The sequence below is a fragment of the Sceloporus undulatus genome, chromosome 2 (assembly GCF_019175285.1).
Source record: "Sceloporus undulatus isolate JIND9_A2432 ecotype Alabama chromosome 2, SceUnd_v1.1, whole genome shotgun sequence".
NCBI classification, from domain to species: domain Eukaryota; kingdom Metazoa; phylum Chordata; class Lepidosauria; order Squamata; family Phrynosomatidae; genus Sceloporus; species Sceloporus undulatus.
In genome coordinates, this window is record NC_056523.1 from 295,425,697 (window position 1) to 295,449,440 (window position 23,744).

At 38.1% G+C, this 23,744-nt stretch overlaps 1 protein-coding gene across 2 annotated transcripts in view; it reads left to right on the forward strand.

Annotated features, from left to right (window-relative positions):
* ADAMTS6 (ADAM metallopeptidase with thrombospondin type 1 motif 6) overlaps window positions 1-23,744 on the forward strand; it is a 177,107-nt gene that overhangs the window by 148,382 nt on the left and 4,981 nt on the right. For both annotated transcript variants that reach the window (XM_042449962.1, XM_042449963.1), the window contains exons 16-24: window positions 81-214; window positions 939-1,062; window positions 2,909-2,989; window positions 5,825-5,988; window positions 6,796-6,934; window positions 15,861-15,990; window positions 17,151-17,355; window positions 20,042-20,218; window positions 21,679-21,835. In XM_042449962.1, the coding sequence (XP_042305896.1) occupies window positions 81-214; window positions 939-1,062; window positions 2,909-2,989; window positions 5,825-5,988; window positions 6,796-6,934; window positions 15,861-15,990; window positions 17,151-17,355; window positions 20,042-20,218; window positions 21,679-21,835 (1,311 nt within the window). The remainder of the gene's footprint in view (window positions 1-80; window positions 215-938; window positions 1,063-2,908; window positions 2,990-5,824; window positions 5,989-6,795; window positions 6,935-15,860; window positions 15,991-17,150; window positions 17,356-20,041; window positions 20,219-21,678; window positions 21,836-23,744) is intronic.

Below are 23,744 nucleotides of genomic sequence, written 5' to 3' on the forward strand. Positions count from 1 at the left end.
TGTATCCTGCCTTTCCCTGTATTGGATTAATAATTCATGATTAGAAATTCTCTGACTTAAAAAATGTTTTATTTGTCCAGGTGGTGTTAAGCCATGTGCATTAAACTGCTTAGCAGAAGGTTACAACTTTTATACTGAACGTGCCCCTGCAGTGATCGATGGAACACAATGCAATGCAGATTCACTGGATATTTGTATCAATGGTGAATGCAAGGTGCTATATTTCTTACATGTTTAAACAATACTTAGTAGTAGTAAGCTTTACATTACAATATTTGATTAAAAAAACCCCTTTCCTATTAGCATCTTCCTCTTGTACACAAGGTTCCAAAAAGATAGCGCCATTGGTAATCACATTGCTTTTATTTTCTGTTCTTTTGTTTTTCCTTTTGGCAGAGATTCATTACTAGCAATATGCTATGTATACATAGGATGTTAATTAGAGGAACTGCTGTTAGTGAAATAGTTTGGAATTCTCTTGAATGCTGCACGCACATATTTTTTTAATTGCAGTCCAGGTGTAACCTTTTTTAAAAAGCTTTCTTATTTAAACAATACTTTAAATAGTATTATTACTATTTTTCCCCTGATTACTGAAAAATGCACAGCATTCAATCATATAAAATGGGGCATCATAACAGGCATGCCAATGGAATATCATAAAACATAACTGTGATTACATATGAAATATGCAGGGCAAATGTTAAAGATTAGAATATAAGGAAGCAGTAGCTTCAGTATTATTTATTGGTTGTTTGTCAGTAATATTGTTAGCTTTAATAAAGAAAATAAATTGAAGGCAAATGAGATTCTGTAACAATTTTGATTTGAATATACAACATTGATTTAACATATTTTAAAAACCAAACAACTCTTTTTACATACTTGCATAATTAAAGAAAGGTAATTAAAAATAATCGAACTGTACCTATTTTTAGCATGTTGGCTGTGACAATATTTTGGGATCTGAAGCTAAAGAAGACAGATGCCGGGTATGTGGTGGAGATGGGAGTACTTGTGAAGCTATTGAAGGTTTTTTCAATGACACATTGCCCAGAGGAGGTACGTGTAAAGACATAGGTTACAATTTTGTTGACTGTAAAATAGCTGCTGTGTAGAGCATAGGTAAACATAACAGTGATTCAGCATGCCCTGATTACATTTTAACCTGTATTTTGAGGTGGGCACAAGCGGGTTCTGTCATAGTTACTCATTTTATGACAAAATTATTTCTACTACTAGAGCAGAACATTATAGATCTCTAGAATCATATTTTTTTGCAGAATCCACAGAACTATGCTTAGAGTGTAGATTTTTGGAAGCATTTGTCATCTAAATATCCATAAACAATTACCCCAAATTTCCAATATACAGTTTTATTTGTTTTTTTTCTATAGAGCAAGGCCAACTGAAACAAAAAAATGTACCAGTAAATTTGTTGCTATTTACCAGTGAAGTACTTTTTTGTTCTAGACAGTGTAATTAGATGAAATATAGTCCATACTATTTTTTGTTGAGCCATAATGTAGCAAAGTAGAAGTTGATTGCTTTGATTATCGGTGCATTCTCTCCATGGATTGGAGTGGGGGAACTAGGGAGTCAGGCCTCGGCCCCCCAGCTGACAGCTCTTTGGAACTTCTGAATGGTGAGGCTGGGCCTAGGTCCCCTAGAGAGGAGCTATCTCCCACAGAATAACACAAACTAGTTCTGAAGCAGAGAGATCCCTAAGTCCTAGGGAGAGATGACATCCCAAGTAGCTTTGTGATAAAATACTGTTAGATGTTCCACCTAGTTTTGTCAGTCAATAACCCAGACGTGTCAAAGGCTGCAGCCACACTACAGAATTAATGCAGTTTGATACCGCTTTAATTGCTGTGGCTGCATCCTATGACATTCTGGGATTTTTAGTTTGTTGTGACAACCAGAGCGCTCTGACAGAGAAGGCTAAATAAATACCTTACAGAACTACAAATACCAGCATTATGTAGCATTGAGCCATGGCAAATAAAGCGATGTCAAACTGCATTAATTCTGCAGTGTAGATGCAGGCAGAGACAGCTGTATGTAGGAGTGACCATACACAGTGGTGATATAAATAGGGTCAGTTTCAGCAGCCAAAGTTCAACAAAAACATTGATTAGTTTGTCCCCTGTTCTCAACATTCCTGGCTTCCTATTATAGACTTCTTTGAGCTCAGGATACTTCCTGGACTAGTCTTGTCCCTTCTCCTTTCATTGAATTATGTGCCAGAAGGACATTTCTATATTTATCTGAAATTGGCTTATTTACTGACTGACTCTGTTGTGGATTCCATGCAGTGACCCAGACCTGCCTCTGACTTCTTTTATTGTGATACTCCTGAAACTGCTGCTTGTCTAAGGAAACCCTCTGGCCCTATTGGGTCACCAACAGCCACAGAGTAGTACAATTGGAGTCAGGAAATTCTAGAAGTATGCAGTATACCCTAATCTTAACCCTCATTATATTGCAACTCCCAGTGGGGTCAAGAAATACCACACAAATCACTTGGGTCAAGTTTTTTTTCTTTTTGCTTCATGGAGGTTAAAGTTCTCCTCTGCTTTAGAGGTGTGCTTTTCACTCAACATGGCCATGACTCTAGAGGTTTACTTTTCACTCAACATTGTATTTGTTCTCCTTCCTTCCACATTAAGTAGGCTATAATATTCCTTTAAAATGTCTTATCATCACATGGAGGAAGCAAATGTCAATGTTGTTATTTCATATTTCATAATGTGGGGTCTGATATTACCTTCTCTTGTTCCTTTCAGATCTGTGGTTTAAATGGCAGAATTGTTTCTCTGCCCTTATTGTCCTAAAAATAGTGATCAGTCCATTTAAGAATAAATATAGCTATTAATAATAAAATAAACATTATCTTATATTGTAGGTTACATGGAAGTAGTTCAGATTCCAAAAGGGTCTGTTCACATAGAAATCAAAGAAGTGACAGTGTCAAAAAACTACATTGGTAAGAGGATGTTTTTATGTTAAATGTACAAACTGAATAAAGGTTGTGGGATCCAGATAACAATGTGAGGCATATGTCTTCATATTTTTTGCATTAAATTGAGAGTCAAAGTATATATTACATTCAGGTTGCAAAGCAATTCTATTTGCAGGGAAGTAAGCCAATTGAATTCAGTTGGACTTCTAAAGAGCCACACTTTGAATGCTTCAAAAGAACGTTTAGAAGCAAAATATCTTTAAGTAAAATTGTTCCAAATTTGAAAATAAATCTGGGTTATACAGTGGGCCCTCCACATTCACTGGGGTCAGGTACGCAGGACCATTGTGAAAGTGGAAAAACTGTAAATTAAAAACACTGGGTGTCATAGTCCACAAAAGCACCTTCACTCTGACCAGGAAACCTATTCGGAAAATGGACCATATTGAGTGCATTTACCTGACCCTGAAAGCTAAGGACAGTCTGGGGATTCTGTTGGTCTACTGTCCACCCCGTAGCCTAACAGACTCCCTGGCTGAGCTGACACAGCTGGTCTCAGAGCTGGTGCTGGAGTCCCCCAGGTTTTTGGTCCTGGGGGACCTCAACATTCCCTTCGAGGCTGGCTCATTAGATCTGACAGGTGCAGCTCGGGAGTTCATGACTTCCATCACAGCCATGGGCTTGTCCCAATTAGTCTCGGGTCCTACACATCTTGCGGGTAATACACTCGATGTGGTCTTTAGTACAGATCATGAATATCTATGGTGATCACCACTGCCCTGTCATGGACGGATCATTTCCTGGACAAAGCCGGACTGAAGGCAACTACCCAGATCCCCCTCAGAGGTGGTGGGCCTATTAGAATGGTCTGCCCCCGAAGGCTGATGGAACCGGCTAAGTTCCAGGAGGCCCTAGAGGGTTATATGGTTGGGAATGATGGTGATTCTGTCGAAGCCCTGGTTGATACCTGGGATGACAATCTTACCAGGGCCATAGACACTATTGCTCCCAAGCGTCCTTTCCAGTCCGCTCCTAACAGAAAACCATGGTACACCCAAGACCTTCGAAATATGAAGCGGACTGCACAACGACTAGAGCACCGCTGGTGGAAACATCAGTTATTACCTGATAAGACACGCCACAGTGACTATTTGAAGTGGCAATGGATACAGCAAAGAACTCGTTCTATGCTGTACGCATTGTGTCGGCACAGTCTCGTTCAGCAGAGCTGTTGAGGGTGGTAAAAAAAGTTGACCCAACTACCTCCCACCCAGAACTCTCTTTTAGAACCAACAAAAACCTGCTGTGACGCATTTAATGACTTTTTTGCAGATAAAATCTCTCAGATAAGGACTAATCTGGACTCAGGCATTATAACAGAAACAACAAGAGAGGTATCCAGTGACTCCGCAGACTATGTTAAACTGGATCAATTTGAGTTTGTAAATACCGATGAAGTGGACAAGCTTCTTGGAAGTGTAAGGAGGACGACTTGCCCTCTCGACCCTTGCCCATCATGGCTGACCATCCAAGGAGGTGATGCAATAAAAACATTGCTTCAACTCATAATAAATGCATCTTTCAGGGAGGGAAAATTTCTGGAAAAACTTAAACAAGCAGTGGTTAAGCCGCTTTTGAAAAAACCCTCCCTTGACCCCCCTGATTCGAAATAACTACAGACTGGTCTGCCTCTTACCATTCTTGGGCAAGGTGATCGAGAGGGCAGTTGCCACCCAACTCCAAGCTGTCTTGGATGAAGCTGATTATCTAGACCCATTTCAAACTGGCTTTAGGACAGGATACGGAGTTGAGACAGCCATGGTCGCCTTAGTCGATGATCTCCGTCTGGGCATCGACAGGGGAAGTGTGACCCTGTTGGTGCTCTTGGACATCTCAGCTGCCTTCGATATCATTGACCATGGTATCCTTCTGGAACACCTGAGAGAGTTAGGTATCGGGGGCATTGCAATCCAGTGGCTCTGTTCTTACCTCTCAGGCAGATTCCAAATGGTGAAGCTGGGGGACAGCTGCTCCTCAAAAAGAGAGCTGACATCTGGCGTCCCTCAGGGTGCCATTATGTCCCCCATGCTGTTTAACATTTACATGAAGCCGCTGGGAGAGATCATCTGGAGACATGGGGCGCGGTGTTATCAGTACGCTGATGACACCCAAATATACTTCTCTATGTCTCCGACTATTGCAGTGACTAAGGATGGCGTCTCTCCTCTGAATACCTGCCTTGAGTCTGTAATGGGCTGGATGAGGGAAAACAAACTCAGTCTGAATCCAGAGAAAACGGAGGTACTAGCAATAAGTACCCCTGGCCTGGGGAAGGAAATTTGTTGACCAGTCCTGGATGGGGTTACACTCCCCCTAAAGGACAAAGTTCGCAGCTTGGGAGTACTCCTGGACCTGTCACTACAGCTGTCACCTCAAATTGACGTAACAGCCAGGAGTACCTGTTATCAACTTCAGTTGATACGCCAGCTGCGCCCCTGATAACATATTAATCATATCTGTGAATAATCAAATCCGCAAATGTCAAAGCCTTGAGCAAGCCCCACTGAACACAAGGATATAAATCAACTTGCTAGACTAGATCAATTGAATAGATGGGAGTTACATGTTAATTTACAAATTTTCCTAATTTACAATATTAACTTACAATGTTTTAAAAAGGAGAACTGTTAGCTTTTTTTAAAAAAAAAATGGGAAAAGCCATATCCCACCTCATTTCTGATTGCAGGAAAAGCAGCCAGAAAACCAACAGTATTATAACTGCTCTGTTAAGTGTGGCATTTCTTATACATACCTAATATTTTTTGCTTTTAAGCACTTTGTGCATGGTTTTTTTTAAAGCTTTGAAGTCTGAGGAGGATGATTATTATATTAATGGTGCCTGGACTATTGACTGGCCTAGAAAATTTGATGTTGCTGGAACAGCTTTCCATTACAAAAGGCCAGCAGATGAACCAGAATCTTTGGAAGCCTTAGGCCCTACCTCAGAAACCCTCATAGTGATGGTAAAGTAATTGTCTTTTTAAACATGTGAGTTCATGTCTAGCACATTGGGGCTAAAAAATTATAACAACATATAAAAGTATACCAGATTGTTTGGGGAGGGGAAGGTTGTCCTCTGTCAGACATGTTGCTAAACCTTCTTTGTTGCTCATGAGCTCCTCTTCCAAGCTGCTTTCTTTTGCCATTTGATCTATATTATTATCATCCACTTACAGCTAGTTTTGTATTGATGTTTCCCAAATGTGCCCTCCTTTAGTGTATACTGCTTTGATAATGAAAATGTCTCTAAAGCAGTTTACAACATGGCAGTAGCCATCCACCATCAAACTTGTGTTCCTAGTGGTACCTGTGAGAAACCCTCCTCCACATACTTTTGGGTGTCTAGAAGAGATTTGGGGAGGAGGAAAAAATAAAATTCCATTATACTACTGGACATACAGTAGCATGATACTGGATTTATCCGTTTAAAAACATGATTTCTTCCTGTGGTAATTTAATTGGTTGCTCATCCTGCTCTGAAACATCCTCTTGTAGAATTTCACAATGATAAGGATGTCTGTTTTACTTCAGAGGACAATTCCTTCTTATCTGACTATTCTTTCTTTTCCTGCAAAGTTTAAATAACAATGGATAATACTGGATTTGAAAGGGGCACTCTGCTCAACTATTTAAGTTTGGAAGGAGTCACTTGAAATTCTTGGAGTATCTGCACTAATTTTCAAAACTGTTTCAAGGAAGTAGATTGATTAATTGTCAGTATACTCTTTTTGAACCGTTTAAATAATATAACCAGTTATTTCCAACTGCAGATTTTACTACAGGAGCAAAATCTGGGAATAAGGTATAAATTCAATGTTCCCATCTCACGCACTGGCAGTGGCGACAATGAAGTTGGTTTTGCATGGAATCATTTACCTTGGTCTGAATGTTCTGCTACTTGTGCTGGAGGTAATTTTTATTTTTTATTTTTAAATGAAGATGTAAGATTATAAGTCAAACATATTTGGCTGCACTTGTCTATCATTGAGAACTTTTATTTCAGATATTATTAAAAATTAATGTGTTTATTCATTTATGGCATTTGTTTATGAGCATTTATATATTGCCTTTCAGCCCCCCAGGACCTCTCAACAAATACACAGATAAAACATTTAATTTTAATTAATTTTATTCTGTGTGCTCATTAGTTTCTTACTTGTATTCAGTTTTCCACAACGTTTATAGAGATCTTTATACATTAAGTGCATATATTCCATTTCAGCAAAGGTGTCTGTTCATACCTCTTAAAAGTAGCATTATATAGCATTTCTGAAATCTGAAATAACATCTCAGAAATCAAAGAATATCCAGAAGATTCTTGTGAACAGAAAGATATGAATAGAAATATATATGTTGTATGGCCCTCCTCCAGATGGATACAAAAACAAAAATTACTGAGAACTGTCTCATGCAGATATTTACTAGCCAGTGGATACTTATCAATTCAGTAGCATATCTCACTGTGTTGTTGTTGTTAACTGCATTTGAGTCAATCTCAATTCATGGTGACCCTATGAATGAGACATCTCCAAGACCCCTTATCCTCAACAAATCTGCTCAAGTCCTGCAGGTTCAGGCCTGTGAACTCCCTTATGGAGTCTTCCTCTCCTTCCGCCCACCTTTCATCTTGGTTTCCCAGGAGAATTCAGGCTTGATCTGTTCTAGGCTTGATCTGCTCTTGATCTGTTCCATGTGTTTGTCTTTTTGGCTGTCCATGTTATCCCCAGCACTCTTCTCCTACACCACATCCCAAATGATTTGATCCTCTTCCTATCCATTTTCTTCACTTTTCACCTCTCATATCCATGCATGGTGATGGGGGAATACTCACTATTCTAGATCATAAGCCGCTCTGATAGCCTTTAGGGCTGAAGAGCGGGGTATAAGTACTCTAATAAATAATAAATAATATATACCTTAAATCCAATTGTTGGTCACAACTAATGTAAACCCACAGAATAAGTTGAATTTGTGTAAGTGTTAATTTATTCTAGTTGGGGGTTCCAATTGGATTTAAGATATTATTTTGACTGAGAGTAGTGGCAAAATGTGTAATAAGTTACTGGTAGGTAATTTTTAGGTGTCACCTTTCTTTAACTCTAGCTGAATCAGCAAGGAAAAGTGTTATACAACCAACATTATTTATTAAATTGAATACAGTCATCAAACACTGAAATGCCCATTGAAAAATTAGGAAAACAAGCACATCTGTGGCCACCTGTAATTCTAGGATAAGATAAAAAGTATTAATTTATAATGTTTTAATCTCTCAGTTTAAGTCAAAAAGCAACTAATACATGCCAAATAATATATATAGTAGAGCTGGGCAACTGCTAGGTGTTGGAGGGCGGAAACAGTTATTTTCTTTTGCCCACACCTTTTGGGTTCTTTTACCCAAGTCTGTTGGTCATTTCTCCTCATTTACCAGTATGGGGGGGGGCATCACATCACAGCTCAAGAGGTTTTCCTTTAGCCTATACAGTACAGACTTTTCCTCCAAACAGAAAGTGACCAGAGGAGGAAATCTGCTTACTTCCTAGTCTGAAGAAAGGCCTGTATTGTCGGAATAAAGGCTTCCATAAGCCTAAAGGGGTGGGGGGAGGGCCCATAGCACCCCATCTTCAGAGGCTTGATAAATAAAATTTTGTTGCCTCCCAAACCCATGAAGACTGCAAACTACGTCTGCATGTGACCCATGGGATGATGTTTGACCAACCCTGAAAATACAGTACCATCAAGTGCTAAATACTTCTAAATACAAGTGATTTCAATCAGGAAGATGTATGCTAATTTTCACTGAAGTCTGATGGGACTGTGCTGTTTAATTTCATAACAGAAGAATAAAGACCATTTTTCCAAGTTTACAAAGCATAACTCAGTCAATTCTGTATATGTCTACTCTTGAATAAAGGTCTACAGAGCAGAGCTCCATTCCATACAACAGGTGCGTGCATGCCTTCATCCACTTGTCTTATGGTGATCCCATGAATTTCTTTGGCTTTTCTTAGGCAAGGAATACCTCTATTTTGATACCCCTGTGATAAAAGAGGCTGTTTTACCACATAAACAGTCCATTTTGTCACAAGTACATCACAGTGGACACAAGATACCAGTGGAGTACCATATTTATGGAATGGGATGTTCTACCATGTGAACAAATTTCCCAGACAAGTTAATAAATCTCAGCAAGTTACGTTGCTTCATTTCCTCTTCCCTCACTGTGACAAGTTTGCTTCTGTTACTGTCCCAGCAGAAGCAATATATTTTTTAAAGGCAATTAAACTCTTCTCGTCAATTTAGTTGCCACCTCACACTGCTATAGAATCTTCAATACTTCAGAGCCTTAACAATCTAATACAGACAGAGGGATGCATTAGAAAATGTCACCTGAATCTAAACGTGGACGGTGATATTGTGCAAAACCATTTTAGATCATGAACAGCAAAGAAAAGAGATAGACAACAATAAGAACACTACATTTTACTACAGTATCTAATGTAATTTAAATTTGAAAGTGATGTACGGGGCCCTGGCAATTCAAATGCATGCCCCTAGCCTCTGTGCTCATATTCCCCAGATGGAATGAATGGCTGTTGTCTAAAAATACAGTTCTTAGTTTTATTTTGTTGTTTGTATTAGTAATTTTGTTTAATGGAAACTTTACAATAGCATTTCAGTGAGGTGGTAGTGGTTTTGAAATATATTTAGGCACCTACCATTATTGCACCATAAAATAAATCCAATAATACAAGGCTTTACAAAATAGCTTATTTTTAACTAGATCAACATGTGTTTTGGCCAGCCAGTTCACATCTGGGTTGTCTGTCTTGTTTGGCTTCAGGATTCTTCCCACTGTGCGCCAACACTCTCACTAGCTTTATTAAAAATATCCTATTTTGGACTAAGTAGAAGTGGTCAGTTAGAATGAACAGAACAGAGCTTGTCTTTAAACATTTTCCCTTCTGCTCAGCTTTTTAAAAAACAAATGTTAGATGGGCAATTTCCTAGCTAAGAGTTTATGTAAAAGAGTTCCATTAGTCATGAAGCATTAATATTTAATCCATAATAATAATAATAATAATAATAATAATAATAATAATAATAATAGAGAGATAAAGAGTCTTTTTTTCTGTCTCTGTCACAGCTCTAAGACAATGAAGTCTAGTCTCTTAAAAATTAGAGTGGTTAATGGGGAGTGTGGCTGGTTATCTGAGTGGACATTACAGTTATTTTATTTTTTTAAAATGATTAATTTTTATTTTAAAATTGATTAAGTGAGGCGGGAGAAAAATGAACTGAGAAAGAAAAAAAGTGGAAGATGCAGTTGCTATTTCATATACAGCTGGCCCATACTTGAATTCTACTAATGCATCCAGTTTACACCATCAGCTGGCCTGTAGTTCCAGCTTTCAATTCAAAAATGAGTAGGTAGAAACCAAGATAGGGGGAAACCAATTCTGCTTAGTTGAGAAAAACCCTGCACTGCCTTTCTGAGTGTTTAGCTAATGAGTGATGTCGTATAGTGCGTGCGTGTGTGTGCATGTATAATTGTTGGGGAGGCTTTAATACGGGGTGTGTGACAAAGAAGTGATTCGACACACAATCACATTGTATTCAGACACCACCCTCGTAGAGACCTTTGGGGAGGATTAGGGGAGAATCAGTGTGCTGAAACATAATTCTTTAAAATGACACAGAACAATCTGGAGTTTCTTCAGCCGCAAACAGACAAAAGCTTCCTCATTGCTTTATAGTATGATAAAATTTCAAGGAAAGGAAAGTGAGGAAAAGCATTCAACACAGCAGAAGAGAAAAATGATATGTAAAAAATGTAAAGGGATATGTACATTTCAGCATGCATACAATACTGTGTCATGCCAACACTGTCATTTCTACATATTTGCTGTTAATATAAAAATAATTTCAGAAATACTGTACAGCAGAGCAGACAACAGTGCTCATTTGTCAGAAGACGCATGAAGTGAATGCATTGGTAATAAGAGGTTAAAGTGAGGGGGAAGGGAGAACGGGGTGCAGATAGAAGACCCCTTTGCTTTCAGATTGCAGCTCATCCAATATCCACTGATCCAAGAATAAGACCCCATTAAGCACAATGGAGAAGAGAAATAGCATTGAAGCATCTTAAGCAGTTTTGAAGTCAGACAAAGCAGGGTACTTTTGCCAGTTTAAACATTATTTTTGTGGTTTTCACAAATGTGTGAATTTATAATCAATATGTTTCCTGGTATTGAAGATTCAGACCCTCCCTTTGTTAATAATCTTTTTGCTAAAAGCACCTCTTCAATATGCTTTTTCCATGTGATCCTGTACTGGAAGGAAGGGAAATAATTAAGGAATTAGATTGCTGAGTTAAAAAAGGCAGAAAGTGGTCTCAGTACAAACACCTATTTTATTGTGAGAAAGTAAAGCCTCACTTCAAATATGACTGCACCAGACTCATTTTTAAAGACATCAATGTCCTGCTATCATATAGTTCATGTCTAAGAAACTGTTACATTTCTTTTAATTTGTACCAGAGATAAAGTTTTTGCTTCACTGCCAAGGACTACTGCTTCTTTGCTGATAATGTACATTTGTTTTGGTATTTTTGTCATGATGTTTTATTTCAGATTTGTTCATTCCCTTGAAGTCTCTCTTATTCAAAAATAGTATGTAAATATTTTAAATGAATAAATAAAATTAATAAGGATGGCTGTCATTCACTTTCTTTCCCGTGTGAAGGTAGTGAGGTGCTAATTACCATTCTTGATTTCCTACTTTTATTTTCCTCTCTTGTATTTCTGACCAATTCTAAAATACTCTGTAAATTTCAGATTGAAAAAATTGTATGGATATATAACCCTCAACATTATGTCTGCCCTCAGTTCCTGTTTGTCTGCTCCAGCAAATTTAGAACTTTCTTACTCAACTTTTTCTCTTGAGCAATCATTGAGCTTTTGGTATCCCACATTGTCCTATCGTACAGTTGCTCATCTGATGGTTGGATCAATAAAGACTTCAACAAAGTGTGCAGCTCCAGAGTTTAAAGCCTCAGTGTGCAGTCACAACAAATGCATCTCATTTAAGTTGGAATACTTATATAGGCACTTATATCTCAATTCAAAGACATTGGTCTCCACGAGAAAAATAGTTACACATAAATGCACTAGACTGCTAGCAGTTATGGAAGTTTTCAAAGAGGAAGTTGGTTTGGATTGTGTCACATGCCACTATTGTATATTGTAATAAAGGGAATTTCCTCTACCTGGCCCTACAAAAGGCATTTTTCCCATGGCCATACATCTGCCTAAAGAAGATGACAGGATGGATAGTCTCAGCAAAGCAAGGCTATTCAACTACAAGTGGATTTTTATCAAAGATTGATGAAATTCATCTTCAAGATATGGGGAATTCATAAAATAGATATTTATACAATAAGGTTCAATGCAAACTACCAGAGATATTGCACCCCCTTGCCTTGGAGATGCTTTTCTGTTGAGTTGGAGGAGTCATCTAGTATTTGCCTTTCCTCCATATCTATTGGTTGCATGAGTGGTGGCAAATATATGGGATACCAAGGCAAGATGCATCCTAATGACTCTACGGTGGCCCAGAAACCCATGGTTTGTTCCCCTGTTGTCTCTTTTTTTATGACAGCTTTGGAAACTTCCCTAATACCAGACATATTTATTCAACAGAGGGTCAAGGCAGGGCTTCTGACCTGGAAACTCTGGAACTGGCAACATGGAATATATTCCTATGTTGGATTTGTCACAGAGCACCTGGGAGATTCCAAATGCATATCAAAGATCAGCAAAAATGTGGTTTTAACATTATAAATGGAATGACTGATTGAGTTTTCATGATTGATGATTGCTGTCAGGTCTGTTAAAGACTAATGTTACTGTTGGTCATAGTCTGTCCTTTCTCAAAAAGCTGCCTGACAAGGGCATATCTATATCATCCTATAAAGTTTGTTTATAGCTATTTCACACAATCTTAGACTCCTGGGAGGGAAAACCCTGTTTCCAGCATCCCTTAGTCAAGAGATTTTTACAAGCTTGTAAGAATCTCTATTCCTGTTAAAGAAAACAGCTCCCTGAGCTCAGCCATTCACATTTATCTGTCACAGTGTGGTTGATAACAGATCAAAGACTGATATCTCATTTGGAAGGGAGATTCTGTCACCACTACTGGCATGACTAGCTTCGTCCAGTTTTACATAGCTCAACTAATCTCTCATTTATGTGAGTCATAGGCAGCATGAAGAACTATAGATTGGTTATCTGTAACTAGTTTTTCAAGTGGCTAATTTGTGAATTCACACAACCCACCTTCCTATATTCTTTGAGTCCTGACTTTTTATTGCACAGTTTACTTGTATGTTCTGCCAGAGCAGATTCTGAACTCAGAGAAGACACAGCACTGAGGCATGCTGTTGGGAAAGAGGTAGAGCTACAGCAGGGACATCACTACTGGGTGCAGGGGGTTCAGATTATACCAGGTGACATCCTAAGAGGAGTGACACCACTGCTTCCCAAATGGCAGAAATGGGCTGTGACATTCACCCACAAACCTTTAAAGCCCTAGAGCTCAGCAGAAGAGAAGACATGAGTGGGACAAGATTCAGTGGATGGAGAAAAGAAAGACTTCAGAGTTCCCTGAGTTCAGAATCTGCTCTGGCAGAACATAAGCTGCTCAATAAAAAGTCAGAACTCAAAGAGTATAGGAAGGTGGGTGTTATTTTTTTTAAAATACTCTTTTAAATTTTTCTTTTAAAACATCACATCTTACCAAATTTTCAGTTTAGCCACAGGAAACTATGTAAATGTAAATACACTTAGTCTGTACATATGATATTGTAATTCAAAAGTATACTTTTAATTTTGCTAGTTTATTTCACAACTGTTGCCATTATCTCCATTGATATACGGGAATTATAATTAATTACATAATGTACTAGATCCTTGCCCTTCCTGGATAATTAAACAGGCCAGAGAAGGACTTGCTAAGTGGGTAAGGGAAGTGATTAATGCCTCTTTATAACAAGGCAGGATCCCAACTCACCTGAAGGAGGTGGTTTTACAACCTCTTTTTTTTTGGGGGGGGAACCTTCCCTGGGTCTTTATGATTCTGGAGATGAGGGTTCAAATCTCCACTCAGCTATGAAACTCACAGAGTGACCTTAGGCAGCTCACACATTCTCATCCTCAGAAAAACCTTGATATGTTCACTTTAAAGTTGCCATAAGTTGGAAATGACTTGAAGGCATAGAACGACAAAAACAACAAAGTCCTACTATACTGGATAACTGTAGACCAGTTCCCAACATCCCAATCTGGGACAAGGTACTGGAGTAAGTGATGGCTTTAGAACTCCAGGAGTTTCTGGATGAGACAGATTATCTAGATCCATTTTCGTTTCTTTTCAGGTCTAGTTATGGGAGAGAGATATCTTTGGTCACCTTAGTAAATGACCTACACTGGGAACTGGACAAGAGGGGTTTGTCCCTGTTGATTCTGCGGGACCTCTCAGTGGCTTTTGATACAATCAACCATCGGTCTTTTTATACTTTTCATAGTATCAACTGTATATCTACAGTGGTTCTGTTCTTTCTTGGAAAGAACCTCAGAGGGTGGTGCTAGGGGATTCTTATTTGACTCCTTGGCCATTGGCCTGTGGAGTCCCTCAGGGTTCAGTCTTGTCTCCTGTGCTTTTTACCATCTGCAGAAATATCTGGGAGAGGTTGTCCAGAGTGTGATGGTCACATGTCGCCAATATTCTGATACCAACTTCTATCACTCCTTTCCATCCAATTTCAAAGAAGTTGTTTCTGTGCTAAACAAGTGCCCGGTACAGACTGGATAAGGGTGAATAAATTGAAGCTTAGTCCAGACAAGACAGAGTTGCTCCTGGTTAATCAAATAAGGATTCAGCCTGTGTTAGATGGGTTTACACTTACCCTGAAAATACAGGTTCACGGTTTGGGGATACTCCTGGATTCAGACCTGAACACTGAAGCCCAGGTTTGATGGTGACCAGGAGTGCATTTGCACAATTGAAGCAAGTGTGCCAACTGCATCTATTCTTGGAGAAGCTGGATATGGCTAACACATGCCTTGGTTACCTCCTGTTTGGATTACTGTAACACATTTTACATGGGGCTGCCTTTGAAAATGGTTAGAAACTTCAATTGGTCCAAAGAGCTGCAGTAAGATTGCTAACGGGCTGGTAACAGGGACACACAACATCCATGTTGCAACAGCTCCACTGTCTACCAGCCAATTTCCAGACACAATTCAAACTTCTGGTGATGACCTATAAATCCCTATACAGCTTGGGCACATGCTATTTGAAGTCTCAAATCTCTATCCTGAAGAGGTTCCCTGTCCCACCACATTCACAGGCTTGTTTGGTTGCTCCCAGTTTTCAGGACTCTCTTCTAGGGAGACCAGGATAGCTTTCTCCTTTCCCTCTTTCTGTCGGCAACTGAAAACATTCTGCCATCATCGGCCTTTCGGAAATTGAGTGGGGTCGGCTTTAAATGATGTGCTGTGCTTTTTTGTTTTTCATGGCCCATATAATTGCTTAATGGATTTCAGTGTTTTTAATGTTTAACATTTTAGCCTGATAATTTGTTTACTTGCTTTTTGGATAACTTTATACTTCTATCAAAATGTCTATATAGTTTTTAATGTGTATTGTTTTAGGTATGTTGTTAGCCATCTTGCGTTCTATTGTTGGGAGGAAGGCTAGCTATCAAAGAATAATAGTACTGTATTTTGTTTGACTTGATACATCACAAATTGTTAATGATACTCTGCTTCTTTTTAAGGTTCTCAGAGACAAGAAATAGTGTGCAAACGGCTGGATGACAATTCTATAGTACAGAACAATTACTGTGATCTTGATAGTAAACCACCAGAAAATCAGAGAGCCTGCAACACTGAGCCTTGCCCACCTGAGTAAGTTCTTAGTACATGAGGTACCCGATTCATTATAGGTCTGTGTTAGATATATTTTCATATGGAAAAAAAACCCTGAAAATACTATGGCTTTTCCATAGCTCTTTGGCACACCAAAGACACGTTGTGACACCAGTGTGTGGGTGGGCATCAGCCAGTTGCCATGTCCCCACTCTGCCCTCATGTAAGCTTATTTTGCTGGTCTGTAGAGGACCTAAGTTTAAGTTGCTATACTGTTAAAGATGTGTATTCTCCAGACTTAAGCACATATATAGGACTGCCTCTGAAGACCATTTGTAAACTTGAGTGTCTTCTCTCCATGCCTCCAGTTTTTTTCCTAAACACAAAAAGCCACTAAAAGCTGTAAGATTTCATGACAGACACTTTATTTGGCCCTATGCTTATTCAGAAAAGGAAAAGGCTGTGCCTTATCCCAAGATGAGATTATCAGTAACAGTTATTGTGAACACATTTCTATATTGTGTAACAATATAGAAAACTATACTTTAAAATTACTTGTATTTATTGTCATATTTTGTATTGATACCATTTATTACATAATTTATTTTCTGAGAATTAAATAATAATAATACAAATAATAATTATAATAAATGATTTATTTGTAGCCTGCCCAATCACAAGGAATCCGGGCGGGTTACAACAATAAAAATACATATAAAATGCAATAAAGTTAAAAATTATTCTCTCATAAACCCCCCATCCCAATACTAAAATAACAATTAAATAATCAGCATTTAAAAACAATAAAATACAATAGTTATATCATTGTACCTTCACTAGGACATATGAAATATTGCCATTTTTCATTTTCTCACCCATTCAGTAATGTATACTTGTTAACTATGGCCTGTTACAGACTGCCAAAATAAAGCTGCTTCGGGTCTCTTTGGAGGTATGCTGTTTAAATGATGCATGTGTTCTAAGAATCCGGAAGCTGCACCAAAGCTGCCCTCCAGTGCTTAGGAATGGAGTGTGGCTTTGGCGCGACCTCCGGACTCTTAGGACCCATGCATCATTTAAATAGCATACCTCCAAAGAGACCTGAAGCAGCTTTATTTTGGCAGTCTGTAACAGGCCTGAGTGAATATCCATTTGGTTTATTGAATATATGATGTACTTTTCCAATGTTTTTCTTGAAGATGGTTTATTGGAGATTGGTCAGAATGCAGTAAGACTTGTGATGGTGGAATGAGATCACGAATGGTTCTATGTATCAGGAAGATCGGACCTTCTGAAGAAGAAACCTTGGACAGTACTCATTGTTTAACACACCGGCCAATTGAAAAAGAATCCTGTAATAACCAGTCTTGTCCCCCACAGTGGATTCCTTTGGATTGGTCAGAAGTGAGTAGATGAAATAATAAAATAATAACCTTTGTACATTTCAGAATATGTATCAATATCAGTACACCTCTAACTATTCTTCTCCTTTGAACTCTTGGTGTTCTAATTGCAGCTGGTTCAGATGGTGCTTCCCACTTATTCTACCTACCATATCAGATGTAAAGAGAAAGAAAGCATCCATAGCCGGGCAGGAGTAGATGTGTAGATCTTTTAGGAAGCTGAACATTACTTGAAAGCCAAAATGGATGGTAGCCTCATTCCCATGGCAGTCAGGATGCCACAAGAAGTCAGGAACAGCTAGTCCTTTGCCCCTTTGCAAGGAGAGAAGCCTGAACAGAAGAAGGGACTAGGTGGTTGTTAATGCTTGTATGCTTGATGACACTTTGAAACTAACATTGAAACAGCTATTTATTACCCAAAGGGCCAGGCTTTCAACCTACTTTATCAGATCCTGAGGATTACTGAGAAGTGTTACTCTATATTATGTTGGTCATCTACCCTAGTAATCTGCAGACGTTTACTGCCTTTTCTTTTGTTCCAGTTTTAACATATTTGTGCAGCCAAACAAAATTGTGGTATAACATTGGAAAACAATACACACAAAGCCTGGTTCTTGAGATTTGGGGGGATGGATTCCTATGAAAATGTTGGGCAAGCATTTCTTCTTTTGCATTCATAATGCTATTAGTCATAGTTAACTATTTCTATTGATCAGAAAGAAATTCTGAAAGCATGTAGTAATGGGGAAAATATTCTCTTTGTTTTTGTTTGCTTATTCGTGTATATTTTTTTGCTGTGTTCACAAAAATTTGGTAATGTGTTTGGTGATTTCCTATTATTCTAGAAAACTGATGTCCTTACTTTCCTTTCTTTTCTAGGAACAGACTGTTTTTTGGGTTTTGAGGTGGAATTTGGTTTTTATTATCACAAATGCTTTTGTTATCATAAGAATGATACTATTGTGTTACAATAATTATCATTACAAAATTGGTTTTTTTAATGTGAAAATAATTTTTATACAAGATTTTCTGAGAGACTTCCTCTGTCTTTAAAACAATTGTTGAGACTTGCATATACATAATTCTAAAAACCCTGATTTTTGATACTGTATAAATTAGCCAATCAAAGAAATGGTTGTAATTTGCTTACTTCTGATTTTATTTAATTCAACACATTTTATACTGTCTTTTAACTCTGAGTTTCTAGAGCACTTTACAATAACAGAATCATTTGTGTATAACTTATCCTGATTTTAATTTTACACCATTTAGTCTGGATTAGTAATAGGAGGAGTAAGAACAATGACACACTGCCTGCAATTACTGAAAATCTTATTCTGCCATCTCTGTGAAATATAGGATTTTGGCAAATATTACTCTCACATTTTAAAGCTTATCTTTATAGTCAGAAAGAAGAGAAACAGGTGTGTGCATGCATTTTAATGATACTTTATTTTCCCAAGATGGTGAACATTTTGCACTCTGTCACATTCTGTTCTCCTGTGGAATGATTGTATCAACACAGAACTGTATACATTACATTTGTGCTAGTCAGAAACCAGAGATTTCCATTCTGGATGACTTGCAACCTGATATCATACTATTGATACAAAAGTATTGAAGCAATGATTGAAATAGGCAGAAATACACCCAAAAATACACACACTTACAGTTTTATATTACAATTACCACAAGAGGCTAGTGATTAACAAACATCTGCAGATCACTAATAATATGAACAAGTAGACCAAAGGTGCCTTAAGAATTCAGAATATCCTTGCAGAGAAAATACATTAAGGTCCAAAACACACTGCAGAAATAATCCAGTTTGAGATGGCTTTAACTGCCCTGGCTCGGTGCTGGGGAAATCCTGGGAATTGTAGTTTATTGTGGCACCAAAGGTCTCTGACAGAGAAAGCTAAATGTCTCAAAAACTGCTGTTCCCAGAATTCCCCAGCATTATCTAGGGAAGTTAAAGGGGTCTCAAACTGGATTATTTCTGCAGTGTGTTTTGATCCTATGGTCCTGATCCTCTGCTCCTCATTGATTCAAAGTTGCCAGAGAAAATGCTCCCATCTAAATATAGGTATAGCTTCTTCAATTCACACAGGACACAAGTGGGCTGAGTAGGCAATGCTAACTGCAGACAGGCAATCACCATTGGTTTTTCCCATCATAGGTTTCCCAGAGTGAGCACACAATTTCCAATACAAGCTGAATCTTGTATTAAATAGGAATTGTAGAGTGGACTTTGATTCTCATTTTTAAAATGCAAGTATATGGAGCTGTCCAAATCAGTACTGTTAGTTTAATACTAGTTCTCTCTAGACCCTGGCCCCTTAGTACTGCTGATGCATTGTTCTTGCTCATCTGGAAGTTGTAGTTTTATATATATATGATTCTACATAGGCCTAAATAAACCTTCTCTTCTTCAGTGCAGAAGCAGAAGTATGTGGGGTTGGTAACCTTGAAAATGTGCCTTACAAATGAAAGAAACTGCTTTGTGCAAAGATTTTGTGATAATTTCACTCACCTAGCTTTTGTTATCCACAAATGTTATATCTGATAATTACAATTTGTTATAGGTGTAACAGATACTTTTGTTCAGAAGACCAAGTGATTTAATATATTTATATTCTACTTTTTCATATTTAATTATGTAAATCATGTATGTTTCTTGTTTCCAGTGTACTCCAAAATGTGGTCCTGGTTTCAAGCATCGTATTGTTCTCTGTAAAAGTAGTGATCTTTCAAAAACATTTCCAGTAGCACATTGCCAAGAAGAAAATAAACCTCCAGTCCGCATGCGCTGTAGCTTGGGCCGATGTCCACCACCACGATGGGTTACTGGAGACTGGGGACAGGTAATACAAGCAGAGTTGCTCAGTAACTGCAATTTCCCCCCCAATGAACAATTGTATTACGTCTCTTACAGCCAGTGTGAACAACTGAAAGTGCTTACAAAACAGGATACTGAAAAAAGAAACTGAAGGACATAATACATTTGCAGCCCAACAACAGGAGCCTCAGACAAATAGCATCAAGACAAATGTTTAAAAATAAGTAGGAGTAGTAAATGCAAATTATGTAAAGAAAAAGATGAAACTGTAAAATACTGTATTTGTTCATGCAGCAAGACTGCAAAGCTTGAAGGAAGAAAAACAATGGTAAAGTAGTTGCAGTGGAACAATGGAATCTGTGCAAAAAGTATCATTTACATTTTGTAAAGAACTGATGGAAACATAAGTCTGAAAAAAATGTTCAAAAGGGTGAAATAAAAACCTTATGGGAGTGTATTATTCAAATTGGCAAACAACACAATAGGGGACACATAACTGTCACTGAGAAAAGAAATTCTGAATGGTAGAAGTGGTAATCCTTGGAAAAAGCAGAATCAAAGATGGAAAAGATGGAAAAGATTATGAAATACTGAGACTGTGAGATTAGGTGCCTCTGGGAAAAAACATCTGTTCCTGTAGTGATATTGCTTTGGGAGCAACAGAATGACAAAATATCTGAAAAATATTGCAATTGTGAACAGAGTGATAAAATTTCCAAAAAATATTGCAATTATTATTATTGTTACTATATCTTGGTTTTACCATGGAATTTGTTTCTCAGTTTCAATTTGTTACTCTAGATGCCTAGGCCTAGGGAAAAATGAGATGATGATAAAGATAACAACATCACCATCATTATCATCACCTGGTATGTTTATAGAATGGAGTATTTGCAGCTGAACAACTCTTTATAGTTCAAGATGAATTCACTTTGGGCAACAGGTTATGCTAAGTATCTGGCCCAATTGTCAGACATAATATGCTTCAGTACTGTGCAGCACGATCGAGGTTCTGAAGAAATAAACCTAAGAATCACCTCCCCTATTATATCACATTTCCATATTTTACATTCACCAAGATTCAAAAGGCTCTTATGGCCTTTTCAGATCTTGGGCAATAAATAATGTGTGATCCTTCAAGTCACCTGTCAGTTCATTGTAAGCCGCTCTGATAGCCTTTAAGTCTGAAGGGAGGAGTATAAATACCATAAATAAATAAAATAAATAAATAGTGTTCCCATTGATTTCTTAAGAGTTTTCTTAAGCAAGGAATATTCAGGTGGTTTTATAAGTTCCTAACTCTGAAATATAGCCCACAGCACTTGGTATTCATTGTCAGAATTCATAGTTGTTGTGAAAGATGCATTATCCAATGAACCTGAAGGCATTCCTTCTGTTCACCATGTTGCTGTTCTGTTTATAACTTGGTATATGACATCCTTTACTTTCTTTTTTCTCCCCTTTCATGGCCTCTTTCTGACATAGTGTTCTGCACAATGTGGTCTTGGACAACAGATGAGAACTGTGCAATGTCTCTCATATACTGGGCAAGCATCCAATGACTGTCCAGATACTCTTCGGCCTCCATCAATGCAGCAGTGTGAAAGCAAATGTGACAGTACTCCCATTTCCAACACAGAGGGTGAGCTTGGTTTTACTTATTTCTTAAAAAATGCAGAAAAGATAAATGCAAAGAATATTGTTCAGAAAAAGTCATCAGCAAAACTTAAAAGTTCCAGAAAAAAGTTTCTTCATCAATCACAATTCCACTTAGCCATTTTGTAGAGCAGAAAGGTATGCTAATTTCTTTCTCTCAAATAAAACTGAAGACCTGTACTGATCTAGACAGAAGAACTGTTCTTTGTTTCTTTCCTGCGGAGCCAGGATCTGGACTCTGTGTTTTGTTTTTACCAAAAATTCCAAATGAATGCTAAAACTTATTAGGGGCTTACTTCTAAATCTGGAGCGGCTGGCTAGAATGCCCTGTTTTTTCATACAAGTTACCAAGAAAAAATAACAGATTTCAGGGCTCCAGGTAGATGATTTACTAATTGGAAAATAGAGTGAACAGCTCCCTGATAAGATAGTGTATTGATTAGTTCACTGGCCATTGCAAGCAGATGAGTAGCCTCCATCCACCCATGACCCTTTGCCTGTCCCATCATTCCCTCGGCTATGCAGGGAATGATGGGGCAGGGAAAGGGAGGACAAGCTTCCATTCCCCCCAGGACCCTTTGCCTGCCCCATTGCTCCCTGGGATGTCCAGGGGGTGATGGGGTGGGGCTGGCAAAGGGAGGAGGAGCCTCTATTCCCCCCCCCCCCCCCAGGATCCTTTGCCTGCCCCATTGCTCCCTGAACTGTCCAGGGGGCTATGGGGCTGGGAAACAGAGGAGGAGCCTCCACTACCACCCCAGGACTCCTTCCCAGCCAGATCGTTGCCTGAGCAGCCCACTAGGAAATGCTTGACAATAATCCTAATACGAGTTTCTTGTGTTTTTGAAAAGCCTGATGAGAAGAATCCTGGACTGACAATAATTTTTGCCATTCAGTACTATTCTATGCATAATTTGAACACCATTTTTTGTGCAGGAAACAATGTTTCCTGGGCTGGGGGGAAATAAACCCACAATTGATTTTTTCACAGACTAAATCCAGAACTTCAAAAAAAATATTCAAAAACTGAACAGTTTTCAAATACTTCCTTGCAGTTGGAAGAAAATTGCTAAAATTACTCATTGCTTCATTTGAGAATAAAATTGCAAATAATAATAATAATAATAATAATAATAATTTATTTATATGCCACCCAATCACTGGGAATCTGGGTGGCTTACAACAGAGGGGATAACAGCTTACATATCTCCTTTAAAAATGGAGCACCTACATTCTTACAAACAAAACACAAAGAACTCACAAAGTGTGTTAAAACTGAGCTGTGGTATGCATTCCTATATTAAATAAAGGCTGAATTAATTTTAAATATACTCTTATCTCAGGAAACTAGTGTAAATTCTGAAATTAGATGCCAGTAACATAAGCTTAGTTTTTATCACATATTAAATAGTTAGCAGTTATTGCCTACAATAGTCTAATTAGTGCTTGTAAAAAGCATCTACAGGATGTGTGGAATGCAACAGTTTTATCAGTAAGACTGAGTTCCTTGTATCATACAGCTGTCCTGATAACACTATATATAGTTGGCAACTTTAACTACTCATTCATAAATGAGGAGTCAGAAAAGATAGGTTTGTAAGAATGGATGAAATAAAGTGGCAGCATCTTGACGTAGTGAATGTCTGCATCAGCTCTTAATGATTCAGGCTTTTAACTGAAAAATTAGGGCATTATACACTAGGTCTTGGCAAAGTGCCACTGACAATGTCAATATTATATTTGTTATCCAGAGTGAGAGACTGATAGCTTTTATTTGCAATGGCACAAAAGCAGTTGGTATGTATTTGATATAGTACATCTGTTTTTTTAAAAAGATGATTTGTTAAGTACAGATGGCAGCTTAATCCAGGTTTTTCAAGATCATCTGAAAGTACTGT